Source organism: Miniopterus schreibersii, assembly GCF_964146895.1.
Source record: "Miniopterus schreibersii genome assembly, chromosome: 6".
NCBI classification, from domain to species: Eukaryota; Metazoa; Chordata; class Mammalia; order Chiroptera; family Miniopteridae; genus Miniopterus; species Miniopterus schreibersii.
This window is the reverse complement of record NC_138107.1, coordinates 82649696-82676205: the sequence shown is the minus strand read 5'-3', so window position 1 is coordinate 82676205 and position 26510 is coordinate 82649696. Positions and strand designations below refer to the sequence as shown.

The 26510-nt window shown below is 41.0% G+C and overlaps 1 protein-coding gene across 1 annotated transcript in view; it reads right to left on the bottom strand.

Moving 5' to 3' along the window:
* Window positions 1-26510, bottom strand: part of ESR1 (estrogen receptor 1) — a 269720-nt gene that overhangs the window by 85089 nt on the left and 158121 nt on the right. Inside the window, exon 5 of the mRNA XM_081140673.1 lies at window positions 21699-22034. Within this exon, the coding sequence (XP_080996799.1) occupies window positions 21699-22034 (336 nt within the window). The remainder of the gene's footprint in view (window positions 1-21698; window positions 22035-26510) is intronic.

Below are 26510 nucleotides of genomic sequence, written 5' to 3'. Positions count from 1 at the left end.
AAACAGACTTTATTGAAATTTTCCACGGAGAGCTCTAAAATGCTGATCTTTATATAAAAGTTGTTTTTAGTACTGGACACAACCATAAACAGCTTCACTGCAACCATCGCTAGACATACATTAAAATATTCAGGTAAATCTATGTGAATAAACTTCATGCCTTGTAAAACCTGAAGAACCTTTTAAATCAATGTGATGTTAGGATGTTTCAAAAAATAAATTTTCATTAAGACCAGCTCTATCAGAATTCATGAGGGTTAGATTGTGGCATAAATGTGCATACTATAAATGCTGCAGGAACACAGAGAAAAAACATCTCAGAGCGGATAAATTCCTTGGATGTACTGTTACCGCCTCATTATTCTGGGATCGTCATGAAAGCATTCATTAGCACTGTCCTCTCTTACCTTTCAAGCACATAGCTGAACTCAATCAGAGCATGTTTCCTGGCATTAAAAGTAAGAATTCAAGTAAGAAAAAAAAAAGTTCTATGAGGATGAGGCAAAAAATAAATAAATAAAAATCAGCAACTGATTAAACTAAGCCACTGTGAAAATTTTAAGTTGAATAGCTGGCTTAGTGTTGGATTCAACTCCCCTTCCCCACTAAAATACAACTGACTGGTTGACTCAACTGTTTTACTTTTCAATTAATATAGATAGTAATTCAACTTGGCCAACCATCTAACCAGCAGAACAGAATCTCTCAGCCTCGAGTTATGACGCTATCAAATAACAGGCAACCACTCTTCTGTGGGCTACCCTCTTTTTCCCATTTTTTTAAAATAAAAGAATGACGTTTATTTTATTGAGCATTAAAAATTCAAAATCTTTAAAAAAAGAAAGAACTCTTTACAATCCTTAGGCTGGTGAAAATAATATACAGATCATCCCCATGCTTGAAACTACTCAGTGTAATGTTATACCCATGAGGCCAAACTGGGAGAACTTACTAGAGACTGAACTATAGAGCCAAGCACACTGCAAATTTTCACAGTGCCTTTGGAGTTAAGAAGAGGCTCTTTGGTCTCTGCATTATTCAAAAGGACCAGATTTCTCTCTACTTCAGGTTACAGATAGGATATAATGACAGGTTATCAATATCAAGTGTGATAGATAGCTAATTTTACGTGTCAACTGACTTAAACCAAAGCGCCTAGTTGTTTGGTCAAACACTAGTGTAGATGTTGCTGTGAAAGTATTTTTTAGATGTGATTCACATTTTTAATCAGTAGACTCTGAGTAAAGCAGATCATACTTCATAGTGTGGGTGGGGCTGGTCCAATCAGTTGAAGGCCTTTTGAGCAAAGACTGAGCTTTCCCTAAAGAGGAAGTCTGTCTCAAGACCACAACATAGAAACCCCCTCTGAGTTCCCAGTCTGCTGGCCTGTCCACAGATTTTGGAATTCTAGCACCTACAATCCTGTGGGCCAAATTCCTTAAAAATAAGAAACGCTCAACAGGTAAGTAGGTAGGTAGGTAGATGACAGAGAATAAATACATCCCGCTGGTTCATTTCTCCAGAGAATCCTGAGTAATATACCAAATTGGTATAGATTTTTATTACCTCTTAGATAAAGACTTTTATTACCTAAGGGGATACTAAAAGGGAGCTGTGGAAAAAGTCAAGGGGGAATTGACTGAGCACGGTGATTAAAGGAGCTCCCGGGGGGAAGGAGCAGCAGTGGAAGCGGCCCCCATCCTGTGTGTCCCCTTCAGCCGGGAGCTGTGTGCCCTTCAGTCCCATGGGTGAGCTTCTAATGCTGGGCCAGAGGCTGTGCGGAGGGGGTGCGAGGGATCGGGGGGTGGGTGCCTCACAACCGTGCCAGCCGAGTCAATCATCCACGAGACTTGGTTAAATTAGGATCATACACTGGAGCTTTGTGAAAACCTAACTACGCTTTATGCGCCCTTTGACCTCACCTCTGCCCTCCCCCACGGCCACCCAGCCCAAGTGATCTAGAAAAAGCCCTTGTAAAAAGTCTCGCTCAGCAGAGCAGAGGAGAGAAAGAAAGACTGGTACATCTTTCCTTTACAGAAGGAATGAGCCTGCACCCAGAAAACAAGCACCCAGAAAAGGGCAGTGCCCCAGGACAGGGCGCAAAGAGAAAGCAGTGAAGTTGGCATGGAGTGTAGACACCCTTACACACCTCTTCGAGTTTCACCAAGTCCACTGCTTCTCTTAAAAATTTTTTATTTCACATGGAAACAAAGACTAAGATGTTCCCAAATGACGGACTCATAACTAACAGCTGCACAGTGATTACAGTTTGTAAAGCACATTCATACAACCTTTATCCACACAGCGGTCTCTAAGGTTGACAGGTCAAGTCCTATTGGTAGTCCCCCTTCATCGGTGGGAAAACTGAGGCTCAGTGTGAATTTAATTTGCCACAAAACGGAGCTGGAATGTGAACCCAGATTTCTGATTGCAAGTCCCAGGTTTTTCACTCTCAGTTTAATATTGTTACTATCAACATTGGTGTTCACTTCTATCAGTATATCGGTGACGTGTGAACTCCGGCAGGCTAAGCTCTCTGTGACTCAGTTCCCTTAGCGTAAATGGAGATAATAACCGTGCTTGCTTTATAAGTAATATAAAGCATTGAAAGTGCTTAGCAAAGGGCCTGACACATAAAAAACACTCAATCAGTGTTAGCCACTATTATCTCAGTGACTAAACGCAATGGTTGTGTCATCAGTTTAGCCATTTCCTGCCCAGTAAGTTTTAGAAAAATATAGAAAACACAGTAGCATCTAATAGACACAGCACGTTGTGTTTGCTTCAAACCAGGCGTCAGAAAACTACAGCTCAGACCAGCCTCACACTTTCTCAATAAAGTTGACTTGAACACAGGCCTCCCCATTCCTGGACATATCATCCATGGCTGCTTTTGTGTCTATAGCAGAGTTGAGTAGATACGACAGAGGCTGTGTGGCCCCATGAGACCTAAATTATTTACTATCTGGCCCTTACAGAAAAGGTTTACCAACCTCCGCTTTAAATCAGTGATGAAAATGGAAACCAAACAAACGAACAACCCCACAAGGTGAGGGAGAGGGAAGTGGGGACACCGGAAGGGTCTCTGAGCCATCTGTGAATCAAGGAAGCCACAGAGCTGGTTTTCCAGTTCTGTTTTCCAATCAGGAAACATTCCCTGAGTATTTACAGCATGCAAAGCTTCACTTTCTACCAACAAGATGCACTCATTAGCCCTCCTACAAAATTTTGTTTTGTTTCCAAAAGCATTTGGAAAGTTATAGCAACTTACACAATGACTTTCTGAGCACCTGTTTCTTAAAGAGTGGAGAAGAGAGGACCAGGGGTGCTGGAAGCAGAGTAGGTACTCAGGAAATGATAACACTGACAGCACAGTAAGAGCTTTGTGTATCCTAACACTCAGTGCGGGGAACCACTTGGGGGAATTCCCTGCTGTCCCCCAGAGCAAAATAGCTAGTTCACCCTGCTGACCCTGCAGTATGGTTAGCCAAGTTATCCAAATGAGAGCAGTCTGAAAATCCAGATGTATTCTTTAGCTTGTTTACAATCCAGGCAATAGTAAACCAGCATACACTCAAACCCAGACAGAACCCAGCAGCTCTACCATGTCCTGCCAGCTGCGTATTCTTGGCAAATTATTCAAATTCTCTAAGCCTGTTTCCTTTTGAGAAAAATGAAAATAAATACCTACCTCACAGAGTTGTTTAAAGATTAAATGAGGTAATATGATGGTTGTTATTACCATCTGTTTTTCCATGAAGACTATTACCGGCACTTACAATTTAGCTAACCATACTCACCCCCAGATTAGAGTCTCTACTGGACAGGACAAACAAATGATGTCAATTCAATATAAATCTAGTCAACAGGCATCTATGGATTATCTATGGTGTACGAAGCACTAAGGTAGGCACTACATGGAGCACATAATGAATGAAATGCGCTCAGGAGGAAATAAGGCATATCCACACAAAAATCTGGTTCAAGTGAACTATCTTGTAATAAAAAATAAGCAAACAGCTAAACGGAACCAAAGATTCTTATCAGGGTGAGGAATGTCATAAAAAAGTAGCATTTAAGCTTGCTTTGGAGAATCTAAAAGCAGAGATGGACACTCTAGGGGCAGGGAATGGTGTGGGTAAAGACAGAAAACGAGAAACAGAGTGAGTTCAACAGAACAGGAGGTGGTACCATTGGGAGGGACCTGAGGGCGAGGAGACCAGAAGAGCATGGCTAAGCCAACACAACAGGCCGGCTGCCGGGCCAAGGGCAGGAATGCAGGGTCTCTGGTCAGCTGGTCGGTGGTTCCCCATGTAATCCGTTACTGATAATAACCTGTGAACGATTCCCTCTAACATATAACTTAGAGGAGATCCAAGGCACCCTCCGACATAACATTTCTCTCATTAACTTGGATCTTCTTTCTAGAGTGGGAGAGAAAGGGGACAACTTCCTGTAGGCCAGGGCCGGGCCTGCCCCATCACCAGGCCTATCTTCAGGAAGCCCAGAAAGAAAACGCCTTGAATGGATTGGCTTCCCTACAAATTTTGGTCTGTTTTCATAACATTTAAGTATGCATGGACATGGGAGCGCTTCTTACACGTGAGTGTGCTTGGCCACGCATGTCATGACAGAAAGCCTGAAAGATGAGGGGGGACAGCAGAGTGCAGGGACAGGGCAGGGACAGAAGGGAGCAAGCCTTCGTCGACCTCCACTTCCCACTAGCTGCCTGTCACTGGCCTTCCTTCCCCTTACTGATGGGATGCCGAGCCTTGTGGGGCGCATGCAGAGGACAGGGGAGCCCAGGCGGGGAGTCAGCCTTCGAGAAGCATCCAATCCAGCCAGCATCAGAGCCGTGTCCTGGAACGGCCTCTCTGGGGCACAGGGGTAACTAACGAGAGGCAGAAACCAACCAGAGGCAGAGGGCCGACAAGAGCCTAGTACAAGAGCCCAGGACTGTGGGGGCTGAACAGCAGCAATGTGACTAGAAAGAGGGGAACTGTAGGAGAGACAAAGAATAAATTAGTTTAAAATTAGGGAAAACAATTAGAAATTTTGTTACAAAGCCAAGTAAGGAGGAAAAGTGCCACTAACAAAGCAGAGAACAGGACTGGGGGAGCGGGGAGAGACAATGAGTTTAGTTCAGTTTCATTGAGTGCCAGCATCCTGAAAGGAGAGGCTGGCTCCCCTGGAAACAGGCTGAGCAGGCAGCCAGAGCTGCCCCCTGCTGTCTGGGGAGCTGGGGCTGGGAGGAGAGGTAAGGGGGAGGGCGAGTCACTTCCCGCTGAGTCAACATTTTAGTGCTACTGTTGACATGACTGGCCCTGCACAGATTCCTGCCACAGCCGCTGGCACGGCTGCCACCACCCACCACTTTGCTGCCTGAGTCTGCTGGCACAGTTAGAGGAGGGGAGCCATGGAGAAGTTCTGCATGTGTGCGCGCGGGCGTGAACGCGTGAGTGCACATTCCCTTGCAGGGGCCCATGCCTGCTGTGTATCTGAGCCGCTCACTTACAAAAACATTTCAAAGCATCTTGGAACATAGAGCTTCGTGTTGTTCCTTCCTTCCACATGAAAATATAGTCTGGTTTTTGATAATAGGTTTATAAAGGCTTGACTCTAGACCCAAACATTAATTATCTAGAATAATAAAGTTCATGAGTCTGTATAAATATTAAATCATATTGAAAATAAATCAGAGGGGCTCTGGTTTAAGAAGAGGAACAAAACACACCCATGTGCCCCCCTTCTCCCCCAAGGTAGACAGCAGATGGGATGGACTGGCACACAAATTAGAGCAGAAGAAACCACAACCCAACACACCAGAGGAACCTGGGTTCTTTCTAGAAGCCCAAAATTCACAAACTCAAAGCAGCCTGCAGTGATTATCAGGGTAGTTCATTAAAGAACTGCATTCAGAACAGCTTGGAAAACCATGTCCCTCCCCCCACCCCCCAATAACCTTTAAGCTACCACCCAAAGCCTGAGCTCTGCTTGCTAAAAATGTGAGTGATCTGAATGAAAAAGGTTCCTGTCAGGAGTTTTGATGCCAGAGAGAGACTAAGAAACTCTAGATCTCATCTGCAGACAGAGAAAAGAAGTCAAGAAGGCAGCTCTGACCAGGACCTCACAAAGAGGAAGTCTTCTCTAACATGACCTGGTCCCAGCCCGTCCCCCTGTGTACTCCCACCCATCAGCCTGGAGGTTTGCCAGAGCAGGAATGATCCATCCCTAACCCAGAAACACAGAGCGTGGCCCCTCGTGTGGAGAAGCATTGCAAGGAAACAGATCCCCACAACCACGATAAAATCACTGACCAGCTGCCTGTTCCAACCTTGACTCATGCTAATAAATATGAACATTACAAACAGACCACAGTGGACCACGTGGATGTTTGAGGAAAACCCAGAGCCAAAAAGCGATGACAAAAGATGACCAAACAGAATTAATGAGCCATGAAAAAAATAAAATATAGATCATTCTGAGAATAGAAGAGTACTTGAAAAATTCTCCATTCTCAAAAAGATCTATATCCATAAAACAGGAGAAGATTGCAAGGAAAAAGGAGTATAGTGGGACTGGATTTTTCCCCCTTCACAGCCTTTATTTTTCTCCTCACTTTTGAAATAAGGGAGTACAAAGCAAGACTGAGAATGTAGAGCTGAGTGATGACAATATGAAATAGGGGACTGCTGATCCTACTACAAAGAGTGATAGCAAAATGAAGCTGGACCTTCAGGGTGGTGATGAGAATAAGTGTGGAGAGAGTAGGCGATGTTGAGGGAGGTGATGATTCTGAGCATCTAGGGGACTTGAGGAGGACAATAACAAAATGTTTGCCCCATCACATTCTGTGTTCAGAGTGCACTCATAATCAGCTATGGATAAGAGTGAGTTAATTCTAGGTATAGCAAGATATAAAAATAGGGTTTCAAAAAAATAGAATAAAGCAACAAATTCTTAAAAATTAAAAGTATGGTTACCAAAATTGAAAATTAAACAGATTAATAAAGTTGACATGACAAAGATCTAAGAAGTGGCATCCTTATGTTTAAATGTAGTGTTAAAAGGTACAAAATAGGAGAGAACCTCAAAGACATGGAAGATAGAGCGGTAATCCAATGTCTATCAAAAAACTTCAAGAAGGAGAGACTCGAGACAATAAGGGGAAGAAGAAAACCAAAACTGAACATTCTACCAAGCTGAAGAAAGATGAGACTTTAATGGAAAGGCCTACTGAAGACCTTTGGAATTAAACAAAGGAAATGCTCACACCAAGAGACATGTTAGAGAAGTTTTATCATTCAGAGGAGAAATAATAGAAGGAAAAGCCAGGTGACTTCAAAAAAATAAGACTCAGACTGAAAACAGAACTTCTCTTTAGCAGCAACTAAGTCTAAAACACAGTAGGGTAGTATCTTCAAAGTTCTGAGGGGGAAGGAATTCAAATCTAGAATTTGATACTTAGTCAAAATATTAACAAATATGAAGGCAAACTTTTTGGACATATGAGAGATCAGAAAATGTAGAACCCTCCTACCCATTCTAAAAAATTACCCAAGGATATACTCCAATCAAAAGAAAAAAGAAAAAAAAAACACACAGGAGAGATTGATCCAAAATAAAAGTCCTCTATGCTTTGTAAAGTCTTCTTTGAGATTCATTGTATAATTCTAGTAAGTAGTATTTTACACAATATTTTTGTGCATGCTAGTTGTATAGTCAACTTTTATATAAAACATGAATACATTTTATAACTATAGAGTAGTAACTGCAAATCTTAACAATCTTAAAGCTAAAATATAACAAAAAATTAGAAGGTGGAAAAAATAAACAAATAAGTAAATCAATTTACAGAGACACATATATTTAAAGGAATAAAAATGTTTAAAAACTATAGCAATTTAGAAAAGTTCTTAGAGATATATATCATGGCTTGGAAAGACAGTCACAGTAGATTATGTGAAAAACAGCAAGTTGTAGATCAGGTGATATATGATCCCAATTGTATAAAAGTAAATTATGTGCATATGTGAACATGCCCAGAAAATATCTAGATTCATGAAACTGTTTAACAATGTTTTTCTACTGGGGAGTGGTTTTAGAGAAGTAAAACAGCATCGTTTTTGCTTCTTAATTTATAAACTTCCTTATCATTTAGATTTTTTAAACAAGCCTGTTTACCATAAAATTAAGAAAATAGACTATCATCTGTTACCCCTAAACGAGAATTCAATCTCTGCATCTTTATAGAAAGTCCTACAACAGTGTATGATTTAATTATTAGGTTGACTTTTAACAGAGTGCTTGCCAAGGCAACATTTATCTCTAAATGGAAGTACTGACTGGACACTATCAAGCACCCTAACAATTTCATAATGAATGAGCTATTCTGTTTATTTTAGGAAAAAAAACCTAAACTGTATCTGTAAAGGAATTATCTTCTTTGCATGTTATTTACACACTTCTTGTCCTACCGTCTAAAATTCCCAGCCTGAATTGACACATCCAGTGGTTTAATTGGGTAGGGATTGAAAGAGAATGTGTCTAATTCATTTCATGTTGCTTTTCAAACTAGCCATTAATGATTGGAGGATCCTGTCTGCATCCAGGGAAACAGTACATCTGCCTTTTACGACGAGTATAGTCAAGAGATCATCCGAGACTATCTAGAGGGACTATCAGGTGCCACAACTTTGATTTCTGAAAATCAAAACTCAAAAGCCTGCCTGAAAAGAAAACGGCAATATGTTGATTTCAAAATTTGTCTTGAACAAAAGTAATTATGATAAAATGTTATGTTCAGTATTATATAAATTGGCTGGGGTGGGAAAAAGTGTAGCAGAAATGGAGTTAGTGATAATTCAGCTAAAAATGCCTCAAAAGAACTTTGAACAAATAGCCACAATGAGTTGTTCTAAATATCACTAAACTACAATGAGTTATCCTAAAAAATGCTCAAGACAATAGGATTCTCTGCGTTGACTCTGATGAATATCAGAATTCTCCACAGATTCTATTTGCTTAAACTCACCTAGGTTATTGGCTACTAAATCATGTGGTAAAAATGACAATTTAAACTTGAAGTAGTTATTAAGATCATTTATGTATACACAGTAGAGCAAAAAATGAAAGATATATTTTATCACAGTCCATTGTTATGCAAATGAAAATCTGGTTAATTAGGTCCCTTATTTTGAGGATCATAAAAATAGCAACATAATGATGTGTGAGGCTCCCAAGCCTGGTCTAAGACAAATTTTAGAATGTTTTCTACAATATTTTGAGAAATGCAGCATCATTGACTCAGGTAGAGAGAGTCAAGTAGAGTTGAAGGACAACTTTCATTTGAAAGCATAGTTTTGACACTTGTTTTTTAAAAATCCAAGTTTCTTCACTTTATTGTAAGGATTCATGTATGAAAGCAAGCATTGAAACTTAAAATTTTACTCTGCCAATGAAAACCATTATCAGGTGGAGGCACTTTGGCACATAATACATTTTGAACTTGTAGCATTTTTTAAACTTGAAAACAGAAACCAAAAGGATGTGGAAACCCTGTGGCCAGTGCCTCTGCCGGGGTCCAGTCATAAGAGAATTCTTCCAGCAGAAAGTGGGAGGAATTTCCCAAGGAAACGTGGAGAACGCTTTCATCAGAGAAAAAATATCTAAAAGGAAACTATGTTCCTTTTACCTCTTGTGGAAGAGTCTAAAATTCAACTTCCAAAAGAGTTGCATCTTTTTAAAGATAACACAGTGGGGAGAGGGCAGAAAAGAGTATTAGTGAGAATCAAGGCAATGGCCCCTCAGGACCCCAGGATGGCCCAGAGGGGCCAAGTACCACACAGGCACTGGCCGTGATGTCAGGGCTTCGTTCCAGGTACCGCTCCAGATACTGGAGGTGTCATAGTGAACAAAACTGATAAAAACACCTGCCCCAGGAGAACTCACAGTCTGCCGGCTCCATGGATTGATAAACATTTGAAAACATAGTTCATACATGTGTAAGACATATAATTCAATGTTTTGTGCTCACACAAAGTAGTGGACAGCTTTTATTAATGCATGTTTTCTAATCAGGGGCAATTATCATCTCTTAGGGGCAAAACTTAGTTGTAGGGGATCAGAAACGCTTAGATATTACATGGTTTGTGGTCTTCCAAAGCTCAAGCTACCAGATGAAAACTTCTCCTTTTTAAAAATGTATCTTTATTGTTGAAGGTATTACAGATGTCCCCCTTTCCCCCATCGACCCCCTTCTACCCCGCCCCCGCCCCCCAGGCCTTCACCTTAGTATTTAATTGTTCTCACCAAACTGAATTAAATTAAATTGAATTTTTCTACTGGGGGACAATAATAAAAAATTTTTTAAAACCATTGAGACACCCAGTGAGACTGTGCCGAGCGCCCTGGGAGCATGGGTCTCAGCCCCGCCGCTCGCGGTCCAGGAACTCCCGCGGCCGACCGTGCGCCCTCTGAGGGCTGCGGCCCCTCAGAGCCGTCCCGGGGCAGGGCCGCCCACAGCGCAGCGGGCCGCGGGCCCTTCCGAACGGGCCGGCCGGGGGAGGGGAGGCTGCAAGGAGCCTGCGATGTTTTCGCCCAAGAGACGTTTTTTGCAAAAGGAGCAGCTCAGGGGAAAGCCCGCGCCGAGCTGCGGGCGGGCGGGGCGCGTGCCCGCAGCAGCGCCTCCGCAGCCCAGAGGCGGCGCTGGCACCGGCGCCCGGGCCTGGCTGAGTGAAGGCCCCGCCCGGGCACGGCTGGGGCACCGCCCGCGCCACCGAGCAGGGAGGCCCGAGGGGCCTTTCCCGCTGCCTCAGTGCCCAGGCCCGGCTCCCCGGGGCGTTTACACGGACACGCAGGGGAGGGTTCCCCAGCCCGAGACTCGGCTCCCGGCCCGCGAGCCCCCTCGCGCTCCTCTGCACCCCCCTCCGCTGCCCCTGCCGACCGGGCGCCCCTGCCATGCGTGGGGATGCTCTAGCCACACGCTCACACCCACACCCACACCCACTCACACCCACCCACACCCACTCACACCCACTCACACCCACCCACACCCACTCAGACCCACACCCACACCCACTCACACCCACACCCACTCACACCCACTCACACCCACTCACACCCACCCACACCCACTCAGACCCACACCCACACCCACTCACACCCACTCACACCCACTCACACCCATACCCACTCACACTCACAGCCACTCACACCCACACCCACTCACACCCACACCCACACCCACTCACACCCACACCCACTCACACCCACTCACCCACGCCCACACCCACCCACACCCACTCACACCCACACCCACCCACACCCACTCACACCCACGCCCACACCCACTCACACCCACTCACACCCACACCCACTCACACCCACCCACACCCACACCCACTCACACCCACACCCACACCCACTCACACCCACACCCACTCACACCCACTCACACCCACCCACACCCACTCACACCCACTCACACCCACTCACACCCACACCCACTCACACCCACACCCACACCCACCCACACCCACACTCCCACACCCACACTCACACCCACACACTCCCACTCACACCCACACCCACACACCCACACTCACACACACACCCACACCCACTCACACCCACACCCACCCACACCCACTCACACCCACGCCCACGCCCACCCACACTCCCACACCCACACACACTCCCACTCACACCCACACCCACACACCCACACTCCCACACTCACACTCACACCCACACCCACTCACACCCACACCCACACCCACCCACACCCACGCCCACGCCCACCCACACCCACACTCCCACACCCACACTCACACCCACACACACTCCCACTCACACCCACACCCACACCCACACACCCACACTCCCACACCCACAGTCACACCCACACACACTCCCACTCACACCCACACCCACACTCCCACACTCCCACTCACACTCAACCACTGTGTGTGCCCTCAGTGAACAGCAGTTCTCCCCAGTGTGGCTTTTGTGTGACTTTCGTTTTCCGGGATTCTGAGTGATTTTTCAAACGATGATCTATCTGTGATATATGTGTTGACATGTATTAAGTCAGAATACTCATTAAAGAGAGTTTCCAATTCTCTAATTATGATTTGAAGCGTATTATTACAGCAGAGACTCTTATTTGCCCACCAAATTTCTATTTGTTATTATTATTATTATTCTTAGAGCTCAGATTTTATTTCAGGTGCAGTGTGCCTAGAGTCCAGCTGTTTCCCAGAGCCCCTTGCAGCCAGATGGAGCCCATGCTCTGACCTTGGAGACATAAGGGAAAGTGCTGAGCAAGGTTTCGGGGAAGGCGCTGACAGGGGCTGTGTCAGCAGGCGGTGTCCCCACTGACTCCCCCTCGCACTCGCGGCGGCCTGTGCAGCTGCGGCTCCCGAACTCCCGCAGCCACCCTGGGCCAGGGGCCGGCCTTGAGCATGCAAGCCCTGGGCTAGGCCAGGGGCAGAAAGTCGGGAGGAGCTCGGACCGCTTTGCTTGTGGAGCTGCTATCCTGCTGTACAATTTATCTTATGTGAGAGCAAGATAAGCTTTGTCCTGTTTAAACCGCTACTCTTTGGGGGTTTGTTGTTATATGTGGTTGATTCTAATCCTAAGATAGTTATGTTTGAAATAGGATTTCTTCCCAACAGACATTGTTTCTTATGGCTATATTCTTTCCTATTTCATTAAAATATTCGTATGTATAAATACTTGAAGCTTGTAGGATAGCTTAAAACATTTAAGTGTAGCCAAAATCTCTAGTTTTTAATTAACTCAGAAAAATTGGCAGGAGCTGATATAACTCAAGAATATTTTTTCTTAATTGCAACAACATATAAAAACAAAAGCAAAGAAATGACAATCAAATCTCAATTAATTTAGATTAGTGGCAATAAGATTATTTGAGAAAAAAGATATAAAAGCATAAAGACATCACATAACACAAGTAAAAAGAAATACATGTGCTGAATGTTTAAAATGCATTTTAAATAGTTGTGTTTAGCCTAGTTTTGCAAAATGCCAGGTTATCTCATGATTTTGTTGTATAGTTATATAACGGTCATAAAAGTTAAACTCAAAATCAATTATATCAATAACTTCAAACTAAAAATGTATAAATCAAACTATAAAGCAAATAATATTAGCCAATACTTATTGAAAGCTGATTATGGGCCAACGTTGTCCAAAGACAGAGGTCATGTTCTTAATCATTCTAATATACAGACCCTCTCAATGTCTATGTCATATGGCAGGAGAAGGGGAGGAGAGGTTTTTTTAAAATTCTAACAGTGATAAAATACTACAGCTCTTTTAAAATGCACAATCACTTTTTTAGCCTACTTTAAGGGCTTCACATAGGAAAGCGTTCTAGAACTGAACGTTTCCCTAATACTAAACTACTCTATTATTAACTTCCCTCTGCCTCAGTTTACTCATCCACAAAAGGGGACCAAAAAAGCACTCAGCTGAGTCCATACAGGCAAAATGCTCGCAACAGTGTCCGACTTAGTTAGCCACTATCTGCCACATGGGCCAAGCATCACAGCTGCGCTCGCATTCCTCTTGCGACAGCTCGTATGGTAGAATGGCAGTTCCTTGAAGGCAGGGACTTTGTCAGTCTTGTTCTCGAGTATATTCCCACTCATGGAACAGTACTGAACATGTAGGAAGAACTCGTTAAATAACTGCTAAATGAATGAAACTCTTTGTGCTCTTAATATAAAGGACTATAGGAGCCTAAGGTAAACCTGTTTCTATTTCATTATTCCACTGCACTTCATTGATTTATCGATTTACCTTCTTATAATATGTTTATGTTTATAATCTTACCTAAAAGTCAAATTTAAAGTTTTAGATAAGAGAAATGACCTCTGAATTTAGTCACTTTATCTATTACTTTTTTGCCATGCAATGCCTATTTCTTTTTCATATATCTTACATAAAGCATCATACTCCCTCTTTTATTGTAGTGAAATATAGATAACATAAAATTACCCTTTTCACCACGTTTAAATGTACAGTTTAGTAGCATTAAATACATTAGCACTGTTGTGTAGCCATCGCCACGGCCCATCTCTGGAATGTACTTCCTTTAGAAAAATTTGGTTAACTAGGCCAATAATAACCATTGCTCCAGTTTTCCTGATCACTTTTATACTAAAGATTGTTTTTCAAGCTTTCTTTTCTGCAAAGCCGACCCACAAGTGTTGGAGGGGAAAGTGCAAAAGTTCTTCTTGTGTATTTGGGAACAGCAAACCTTAAAACAGCTGATCAAAGGCAATACCCCTCAACTCTGGGAAGAGAGGGAAGGGAAGCCTGGTATTTCCTCTTTCTGTCTGAGAAGAATTTCTTTTGTCCTATTAATGTTGAATAATAATTCACTCTTATCAGCATTGGTTTTTCAAATCTTAGAAATAAGAAGCAAAACATATATGTGTGTGTGTTATATGTGTATGTGTGTGTGTATATATATATATATATATATATATATATATATATATATACAGGACAGATTAATCATATTATATAGTCACTAATATAGATCAGGCAATTCTATAATGAGAATAAATTACTAATTTTCTTTTTGATTTCAGAATTGGGCAGAATAGCCAAAAATATAATCAATGGTCATATCTATCACTCTACTCTAAAAGCTCTTAATAAGTAGTGAACCTGGAAGGTTAACTATACAAGATGTCTTAAAAGTACTTCTGTAGGATGCTGTTCAATGAAAGGACTGAAACAGCTCTGCAGCCATCTGTACAAAACAACATTGGAGCCACACCTCATACTGTAAACCAGGTTGAATTCAAATGGATCAAAGATATAAACGGAAAAAGGGAAACTATTAACCTGCCAGATGAAAACATTCCTTGGTGAGTTACAATTTTTTATAGGATACCTGCCAGGTAGATGTGTGGAACTGTTGACGTTCTAAATCAACTTCAAAGCCAGGAGTTCAGTGAACCACTTGGGCTGGCAAAGGAGACAATATTCAGGAGTAAATGATTAGCCCAGCCTATACTAGGTGAGCCAAACTTTCCTCTTTAAATCAAAAGCTCCTGATTTCTTTTGCCTCGAAAATACAAGCACTTTTTATTTTTGGTATAATTTGTATTAGTTTCCCAGGGCTTTCATACAAAGTACAAACACTGCTTCAGAACAACAGAAATGTATTCTCACAGTTCTGGATGCCAGAAGTCTGAAATCAGGGTGCCAGCAGACCCATGCCCTCCCAGAAGGCTCTAGGGAGCTCCTTCCTTGTCTCTTCCAGCTTCCAGTATTTGCTGGCCATCCTTGGTGTCCTTTGGCCTAGAGATGGATCACTCCAGTCCATGACTGCCTTCTCCCTGTGTTCTCACATCATCTTCTCTGTGTGTGTGTCTGTCTTTGTGTCCAAATTTCCCCTTTTAATAAGGATTAGGCTCCACCTTAATGACCGCATTTTAACTTGATGACCTCTATAAAGACCCTATGTCCAAACAAGATCACATTCTGAAGTACTAGGGGTTAGGAGTTCAGCACAATTTGGGGGGTGGGACACAACTCAACACACTTCAACAGTAATATGTCTGTTTAACACATACATCGTTACAAAATCACTGGCATTCTCCATGCCAAATTCCTCCTGAAAGTAGCAGAGCCACAGGCCAATGTTCTCCGGGGGACACCCAGCACCACACACTGTCCACTACACTCAAGATGAACATGCAGATTCTGAGGCCCATACCAGACTCACTGAAACAGAACCCTGAGGGGGCAGGGCAAAGAAGCCCAAATGGGGTATTTTTCTCAAACGCTCTCAAGATTAGAAAAGAATTATTAATAGTCTTTGGGCCAACAAGCATCTAAGGGCTTCAAAGTTTCATGGGAAAGAAATATCAAGTAAGTATCAGCTTTCCCTGAGTTTCAACCAGAGCTTCCCCAGGAGCTGACTTGGAAACAGAACACACCAAAGACATTCTGCATGGCCATCCCGGGGGGCTGCCACCACTGCTCTAGGGTAATTCTACCCCAGTCTCAAGGCTCTCATTATAAAATGGTGGCAAAATCTAAACTGCAAATCTGACCCTTAAACATACACATCTGTCATCTCTTCAGGATGCCCCCCAGGCTTTCATGTCACATTCTCTTTCATCACCATGCCGCACTGAAACAGGCTGGGACACCACAACAGCCTGAGAGCAGGGTTCGCTGGTCTCATTACAGGTTGGGAATCAGAGTACTGGGTAGGCTTGCCAAGTCCCTGAAATCTGCAGGAACCTCCCAGAATAGCATGTGTTCCTTGAAGATGCTCCCAATTCCCACATTGAGGCATGGTGCCCTCTCTCTGCCCCCTTGTCCCTACCCATTCTAAGTTTCAAATTACACTCACTAAGTGAAACTAACTTGCAGCCAGCCAGCTAAAACCTTTTAAAGTCCTCAGAACTCAAGCTCTGTACATGCCTCTGGATATTGTTCTGTCCCTTACAAAAGAAAGTTTGGAAATGAGCCTCACTAAGGCAACGGCTGGAGAGGTCAGAGCAGCAGGTAGATTCTGAAGAGAGGTGAAAAGGAGTAACAGTGCAGGCTTGAAGATCACTTATACTTTATAGAAAAATTGAGCTCTGGCAGGGCTCAGAGATTTCTTAAAATCAGGAGATCCAAAAGTCACCTTTCACTTATTCATTCATTCAACAAGCCTTTCCTGGCTTGGCTCATTTGAATGGGGACGAGTAGTGGAGTCAGGAAGCTAATTACTGGATTCCTGGGGAACAAGGGAACAGAAGAAGCTTGAGCCCTGAATGACTAAGACAAACACAAACCCTCAAAGTCAACGCGAGACACTTCTGAGCAACCTGAGCGTGGGCCTAGTATGAGGCATGTCCAGCAAACAGGGGTCCTCTCCTCCTGGGGCCAGCACTGAGCAAGGAGGGAACCCAAAGCCGCACAGTGGGGAGTCGGGGTTAAGAAGGGGGGGGCCCTTCCAGCGTTGAGTGGAGAGGGACTTGGGCAGGAGAGGGGAGGAAGGTCATCGAGTTTGCCACTAAGAGAGTGAGGAAGTGGTTACAGTAGCACGCTTCTCGTGACACTGAGCTCAACTGTCGCTTTCCCTTGATTTCCCTTCCTGGGCCAGCAGCCTCAGCGCACCCTTGCAGATCTGCACCAGTAGCCACTGAGGCCGCCAGGCTTCCACTTATCAGTGTTTAAAAGGCAATATGGGTCCCAGGGCTAGATATTTATCCAAATATTTACTTAAATAGATAGACCTCGAACACAAACTTAAAGCATGAAATTGACCTTGAGGTATGTAAAATTATGGTGAATTTTGGAAAAGGCATAATTTTTCATAAGTCAAGTAATAGTTTTGTGACAATTCAAACTTCTGGGGGGGAAAATCAAATGTACTTTCATTACCCCGAAACTGAAAATCGGCCAGTCAATGATGCAATTGAGTATGACGTAGAAATTAAAAGTATAACAACTTTGGTGTCATATATGCTCCCCTTTTTGACCTTCAGCTAAATGATGTTACATTTATTGAAGAGTTTCACCATGTATAGTTTAATAGTAAATTAAGATTTAGGAATCTAACGCCTTTAAAACTAAATCTCCATTCATGGATCGATTATGTAAAGTGCTTTTAAATATTAACAAATTTCAGAACAAACAATAAAGAGAAAAGCCTTCTCTATAGCTAGATATCACATAGCAGATATGTAACAGATCTTATAAAAAAAATCTTTACTATACTTTAATTAAAAAGAGCTTTACATTCCAGAATTGGGGGGGGAAATCCCTTGTCAGAGCTGGGTAGGTAAGTTTTAGCATTCTTATTGCTGCTGTTATTTGTAAATTGCAAAGGAGAAAAAATTAATGTCTTGATGGGATCTTTAACCAGGTCAAAAATAAGTACTTTACAATTGGAACTTGACTATCACACTTGCATAATATATTTTATCATAATGCTCTCCACATCTTGATTTAAGTAAAGAGATATACCAAGTCAAAACATATGCCCCAGATGTTAAGAGAGTAAAAAATTCAACTTATAATCACCAACATTTGAAAATTCTGACAAAACTCTATTAGTAAAAACAAGATACTTTTAGAGCTACTAAAATAGTCCAATGTGTTATTTTTATTAAAATTCATCACACAAAATGAAGTCAATTAGGGGCTCCAGCCCAAGGTGGAGACATAGGAGACTTCTGAATTCACATCCTCCCACGGACACAACCAAATCTACAGCTATTCACCAAGAAATTCCCTCTTAAAAAAATCCAAGAAACTAGGTAAGAAATTTCTACATATTGGGCAAATGAGAAAATAGCTATGTCGAAATGGGTAGGAAAGACTATAAGACACACTCTTGCCATAAACTCCATCCCTGGTACAGTGACATATGATCAGGAAAGAACTCACAAACCCTAGCTTCTTCCTAAAATGAAGGTTTTGAGCCCAACATCTAGCACCTAAATTTTTAAGACTTCCACTCCTAAAACACTTAGCTCCAAAAACCAATGGGGCTTGCATCCATGAGACCCATAGGACTATAGTAAACTATAGTGTAGTAATTTTGGTGGGGAAATCACTTATAAAGGTGGAGCAGATGTAACTGAAAGACATATACAAAACATTTCATCCAACAGCAGCAGAATACACAATCTTCTGAAGCACACAGGAAGCATTCTCCAGTATAGATCACATGTTGGGCCACAACAAAAGTCCTAAAATTTAAGACTGAAGTCATATCAATTTCTTTTCCTATCATAATGGCAACTAGAAATCAATTACAAGAAGAACTGAAAATTTTATACGTGTGGAGATTTCTGAACAACCAATGAGTCAAAATGGATTAAGCATTTTTATGTAAGACTTGAAACTATAAAACTCCTAGGAAAAACATTGGGAGTCAGCTTCTTGATGTTGGTCTTGGAAATACTTGTTTGGCTTTGATACCAAAAGCGAAGGCAACAGAAGCAAAAATAAACAAATGGGAGTACATCAAACTAAAAATCTTCTAAACAGCAAAGAAAACCATCTACAAAAGGAAAAGGTAACCTAAAGAATGAGAGAAAATATTTTTAAATCATATATCTGATGATGGATTAATATCCAAAATATATAAAGACCTCAAACAGTTCAATAGCAAAAAAGAAATAAATGAATTTAAAAAACTGATTAAGAAATTGGCAAAGAAACTGAATAGACAGTTTCCCAAAGGAGATATACAAATGACCAATATGTACATGAAAAGGTGCTCAATATCACTAATCATCAGGGAAATACAAATCAAAACTACAATGAGATAACACCTCACACCTGTACAATGGCTATTATCAAAAAGACAAATAACAAGTGTTGGCAAGGGTGTAGAAAAAGGGGAACCTTGTATGCTGTTGGTGGGAATGTAAACCGATGCGGCCACTATGGAAAACAGTATAGAGGTTTCTCAAAAATTAAAAGTAGAATTACCGTATTACCCAGAAACCCCACTTCTGGGTATGTATCCAAAGGAAATGAAAAGGGAATATCAAAGAGATATCTGCACTCCCATGTTCATAGCGGCATATTCACAACATCCAAGACATGGAAACAACCCGTGTCCGTCAACAAGTGAGCGGGTAAGGAAGCTATGGCATATGTACATAGAATGGAATATTATTCAGCCATGAAAAGGAAGGAAATCCTGCCATTTGCGACAACATAGATGGGCGCTGAGGGCATTACACGGGCTGACATAAATACTGCATGGCATCACCTACATGTGAAATCTTTTTTAAAATCCAACTCATAGAAATAAAGAAGAGAAAAGTGGTTGCCAGGGGTTCTGTGACCGGGCAAACAGGGAGAGATTGGTAAAAGAGTGCAAACTTGCAGCTGCCAGATGGAAACAGGCTAATGCAAAACACTGCAACTATAGTTGATGACCCTGTATTGTATCACTGAAATTTGTTAAAGAGTGTAACTTAGCTGTTCCCTCTCTCACACACGCACAAAAAGATAAATGGGTTTCATTAACTAGGTGAGGGAAATCCTCTTACAGTATATATATGATGTACACTTTAAATATCTTATAATTTTGTCAATTACACCTCAATATTGCTGAACTTCCTAAAAAATGAAGTTAATTCACAATTTCTGTTATATTGACAAACATTCTGAGGATTATCTAAATGTCCACTGCAGGTTTTGTACCCTATAGCTAATTCCAGGTTCTTCTAGAATTGACTTTCTTGCTACTCTTGTTAACTAATGTTATTTTCTCTTCCTTCTTTTTAAAATGACTATTATTGTTCTCAAATTATTACCACATAAATGTACTATTGTCTATATTAGATTTTCAGTGTGGGCTATTTTTTAAATGACAGATGGTGTCTGAATGTAGAAAAGCTTTTCAAAATGTGACTTCAGCAGTTTTTCTGAAAAGTTTAACAATCATCTTCAAATTTTGACAGAAGACTTTCTTCTCTCTCATTTTTCACCCTTTTAAAATCAATGACTATTTTTATTCTGCTTGGTCAGACAAATAGGCTTTTGATTTACAACAGCTGTATCCTAACAGTACACACACACATATATTTTCTTTTTGCCTTTATAAGTGTTTTAAAACCATCAAGTAACAAGATGTAGCTTGGTCCAAGGATTTTGAAATCATTCAGGTCTTTCAAGCTACAATAATGAAGTTATAGAGTGGTTTTACTACACGTCTCATTACTACAAATTTGCTTAGTTCTAGGTTTAACGATGAGATGGCTAAGCATGGACATAATATTTTCCTTCCCTTTATTTCTGTCTCCATTTTATTTTTAAACTCAGAAGATTATTGTCATAAATTCTTTATCCACTGGCAATGTATTTGAATTTAATTTCAGTTGTTCCAAATACCCTTCAAGTTTTTGTAATTATAAAAATGTCCTGATGGGAATCAACTGATAACTATAAAAAATATATATTAGCTCCTGAATGGATATGTTGGGGCACTGGAGGAGGTCCCTTGCTACTCTCATTTCTTGTCCCTGAATAACAAGAGTGACAGTCAAGTTTTACAGGAAGGCCAGCTCCATCCAAAAGAATCAACTGAACGGCCAATGTCACTTCAGCCACTGTATCTTTCTACAGGCTCATCTCAGGAACAGGGTGGGAGCCTAATTTGTCTATTGTATTACCTTTCTCCTAAAATATTAAGACTAGAGAGTTGAGTAAATAATTGGCAGTCAGTAAAGAAAACTACTATTATCTCTTTAGTCCACAAAGATCTTAAAGGAAAAAAAAATTAAGGTAAAATTATTTATTAATAATTGTGGTTTTCTGAACAAAAGTCCTCAATATTAAAAATGTATAGATCACAGATCATTTAACATTAAAAACTGTTGACACTGTCAACATATAATATTAACCATGTTTATTAGATAGTGTCCGCCCCACATCTTTTGGTGAAAAACATGGGTTAAAAATAATGTCAGGTTAAAGACTTTAATCTTGCAGATTTTTATTTTAAAACATTATTTCCTCATTTCCAGGAGAGTTACAGTGTACTGATGCTAAAAATCAACAAATTCTGATGTAACTTTGAAATCAGATAACAAGCTCTTGTTTCCCACTGCTTCCCTCCCCTGTGACATCGCAGCCAGTTCGTGAATAGTCACTGACTCGAGAAACAGAAAAGTTGAGCTTCGTGCGCTTACCTGGCACCCTCTTGGCCCAGTTGATCATGTGCACCAGCTCCCTGTCCGCGAGGTTGGTGAGCAGGCCCATCATCGAAGCCTCGCTGAAGGGCCGGGTGGGGTCGTACTCGGAATAGATTAGGGGGGGCTCGGCCTCCATCAAGGCACTGACCATCTGATCGGCCGTCAGGGAGAGGGCGGGGCTGTTCTTCTGGGTGTGCTTGATCAGGAGCGGGCTGGGCCACAGGCTGGCGGTCCTCACGTCTCCCGAGGAGCCCGCTTCGCTCCTGCCCTCCCCGTCGTCTCTTTGGCGCTTGTGTTTCAACATTCTCCCTCCTCTCCGGTCTTTCCGTATCCCTGATAACACAGAGGAAAACGCAGCTTATTCTTTTTCACATGCACACTTTCATACCGAAACCTTCTTCATTACCAACAACCTTTTATTCTATTTAAAGAGACGCTTTGAGGCACAGGTATGCTGGTAAGTGTTTGACAACCAGCTGTTCAAGAAAAAAATTTTAAAGGCTTTGATTTGTAGCCTTCGCCAATTTCCATTGTGTAAATACTCCTCCCATGGCAAATTTCAAGCTACTTGTCTGACATCAAGCAGCTTACAAAACTCCTGAAAATTGAACAATAGGCTTTTGTGAGCCAGTACAAACTGGCTCTGACAAACTGTGTGTGTGTGTGTCTGTGTGTGTGTGTGTGTGTGTGTGTGTGTGTGTGTGTGTGTAACAGACGCTACAAAAAGAACAGAGTTATAATTAGTTAACCTTGTAATATAGCTTAGCAGCAAACACTGCTTCTGCTATGACTGTTATTTAATAATAAGTTAATGCAACAAGGAGCTGGTTCTTTGAAAAGATTAACAAAATTGACAAGCCTCTGGCTAGACTCACTAAGGGAAAAAAAAGACTCAAAATCAGAAATGAAAGAGGAGAAGCCACAGACACAAGAGAAATACAAAGGATCATACAAGAATATAACAGACTGTATGTCACCAAATTCAATAACCTAGAAGAAATGGATAAATTCCTAGAAATATATAACTTTTCCAGACTGAATCACAAAGAACTGGAAAATCTAAATAGACCAATCAACCATGAGGAAATTGCAACAACTATCAAAAACCTCCTAAAAAGTAAAAGTCCAGGACCAGATGCCTTCACTAGAAAATTCAACCAAACATTCAAAGAAGATTTAATACCTATCCTTCTCAAATTCTTCCAAAAAAATTAAAGAAGAGGCAATACTTCCTAACACATTTCATTAGGCAAACATAACCCTGATACCCAAACTTGGCAAAGATCACACACACACACACACACACACACACACACTACAAACCAGTATCTCTGATGACTACAGATGCAAAAATCCTAAACAAAATGTCAGCAAATTTAGCAACACATTAAAAAGACAATACATCACAATCAACTGGGGTTCATTCCAGGGCTACAAGGATGGTTCAACACACACAAATCGATCAGTGTGTTACACCATGTGAAGAAAATGAAGGGTAAAAATCATATGATTATATTGATAGACGCAGAATAAGCACTTGACAAGATACAACATCCATTTATGATGAAAACACTCAGTAAAATAGGAATAGAAGGAAGGTACCTCAACATAACAAAGACCGTGTATGACAAACCCTCAGCTAACATCGCACTCAGTGGTGAAAACCTGAAAGTGCTTCCTCTAAGATCGGGAACCAGACAAGGACACCCACTCTCACCACTGTCACTCAGCATAGTTCTGGAAGTCCTGGCCACAGCAGTCAGGCAGGAGAAAGGAGTAAAAGGCATCCAAATGGGAAGGAAGAAGTAAAACTGTCACTTTTTGCAGATGCCATGATTCTTTATATAGAAAATCCTAAAGACGCCACCAAAGAACTATTAGAAATAATAAACAAATACAGTAAAGTTTCAGGATACAACATGGATGAACAAAAATCCATTGCCTTCCTATGTACTAACAGTGAAATTTCAGGAAATTAAAAAAATAATAATCTCTTTTGCAATTGCAACAAAAAGAATAAAATATCTAGAAATAAACTTGACAAAGGATGTGAAGGGCCTATAAGACTTTAGAAGAGATTATACAAAAAAGCTACAAGACATTATTGAAAAAGAATGAAGAACACAAAGAAAGGGAAAGATATTCCATCTTCAAAGGTAAGGACAGGTAGCTAGAAAGTTAATGAAACAAAATAAAATGTAGTATTACCGCCAACTTTAAAAGGTCCCAGTGTCATACTACAGACAATCTAATTTCCAGAAAAAGAAATTTGGACTCAATTCAGGTACTAGTAGTGAGAGTTAACAAATTTGTTTATCAAAGTATTTGTCCATTTGGTAAAAATCTGCCCAATGCTTAAAATGCACAGATGCTACAGTGGTAAACAAAGACAGATCATGTTACCCTCCACTAAGTTTTCAGCTTGGAGGGAAAAGACAATCAAATGTTACTGAGCATTCACTGAATGAATGAATGAATGAGTGAGTGAGTGAATGAATGAATGATCCATAACATTCAGGATGAGTAATACAACAGAAGGGATGAGTAATACAAGAAGGAGACGAAAAACCTTCCCTAAGAGATGAAGTTACATTTGAGCCAAATCGTGAAATTTCCTTTCCTGGAGAAATTTATAAGTAGACTAGCAATCAGATAGTTTAGATGTAGTACTACTTAAAGCAGAAAGTTGAACCACCACACCTCTTTGAGTCTCACAAATATGTGATTCAAGTTGTTAAACATAAGTCAAAAATGACCATAGGTTTGGGATGTAGGACAATAAAATACAACTGGAGGGATGGAAGAGAGAGTTGAATATTTATAAAATTACCCAAGAGTCATTCAGTTAGCATTAGCAAATGTTTTCTGTAATTTAACCCCAGGAGTATTATATTTTTCAAATATCAAAGTCCCTTTAAAATGTACAAACAGAACAAAAATATAAAATGGTACATATTATATGGCCAACTGCACATGACAGGATCCCAGGCATGGCTCAGTGAGCAGGCATCCTTTTACTTGTAAGTAGTAACCATCACATTACCAGTGACATACCAGTGTCATTACCAGTTATAATACTGCACAAATATTTTACAGTAGTTCAAAACAAATCAAACTGGAATTGAGTAGAGGAAGGTGAAAGATGACCCAACTTCTTCTATTTTAGCCTAGGTTACATGAGAATTGTTATTCAGAACGTCTGATTACTAGCTGTGTCTCAGTTCTTAGTTATATAAAGAGATGGGACATAAAAGTGGCATGCATAATTAAAATCCAAAGATAAAATTAAAAATTCATTCTCTCCTCCTTACCAAGACATCTTCCAGTATTGCTTGTAGAGCAGAGACACAAATTGATATGTGTTTTACTTAAGCTCACTTCCCTTTACCTAACTTATTTTAACTATCAATGGAAAAAAAAAAAATCAAACTACCATCAGTTCACAGAGCAAAGGGCAAAAACCAATTAGCTTAAATGATGCAAATACTAAACAGACAGCCTCTTGATAGTCAAGACATTTATTTGTAGCAAATAGCATTTTTTGCTAATAATGCCACATAAACAAGAAGTATTGTCATTCAGTACACAAAAATGTCATCTTCTCGAATAGTTAGGTAAACTATTCAGCAGTGCAACACAGCTGTTGTGCAACGGGTATGCTAGTGTTCACACATTATTAGCTCTCAAGTTGTGTCACTCATTAGACAATATCGGCGTCAAAGCACATTGCTTAATTCCCTCTTTTTAAATTTTTAAGCTTACAATAATTCAAGGATTGCCCCATAGTTTCATGTGAGAGATTGAAAAAACAACTCTCTCTCATGCAGCAAGCCCAGCATACGTGTGAAATGGCACCAGTTTCATATGCCATTGGATGAAGCTTCTCTAATAGCCTCGTCACCCCGTTGCAAGGGTTTGGAGAAGCTGAGTAGAGAGCCCCCATTTAGGAGCACTCAGTGTGAACCTGTGCGATTCCAATCCTCTAGGAAGTGTTAGCTTAAGGGAATTTTGTTAAACTGACAAACCCAGGCCATTGGACTGAGAATGAAAGGGAGGGAGGTGGCCCACAGGGCGCTCTCTAGGGAAGGCCTCTGGAATTTGGGAGGCATGCGGCGACACAGCACAGGGACTGACTGAGTCCTTGCAAGGAGACAGAAGCTGAAGACACATCGACTGCTTCAACAATTACGTTCTGACCCTAAAATAAAAAGATCTGTCTTAATGTATCAAACCAGGTGTTTTGGAACACAACTTCTAGTTACTTTAGAGTTCATTTCATCATTTCTTTTTCTTTTTCATTCTTTATATTCTTTGGCTTGGCCATTGTATCTCAGGAAAATTAATATACTACCTGAATATTCATTACTTAATATAATTCATTGGATGATTTGCTTCTAATGCATTCTACTTTTTAAATTCTCTTTTTTCTGAAATGACCTTTTCTCTTCTTAATACTATGTGCCTCTACAAGAAGCTAGTACGACTTCAGTGAAGTTATTTTTCCAGTTCCCTAAGACTACTTTAACATACTGTTAAATATTTCAAACACTTGCATAATAGCCTTTGTTTTGTTTCTCAATAATTCCGCATTATTCATGAGATACCGAAAAGCCAGACAAAGTGATACACTAAAAGCTTCTAATTCAACGTGTTGAAGAAAACAGGAGTGCTGATTAGTTAAGAATTAAGTAAAGGTAAGAACTAATGAAACTTGCTCTAGGAAATTCCCTGTCAGCTCTACTGTTTCGCCTTCAAACACTAGCAGTGAATCCTATAAGGCAGGAACTGTTAGGTCCCCCATTTAACAGA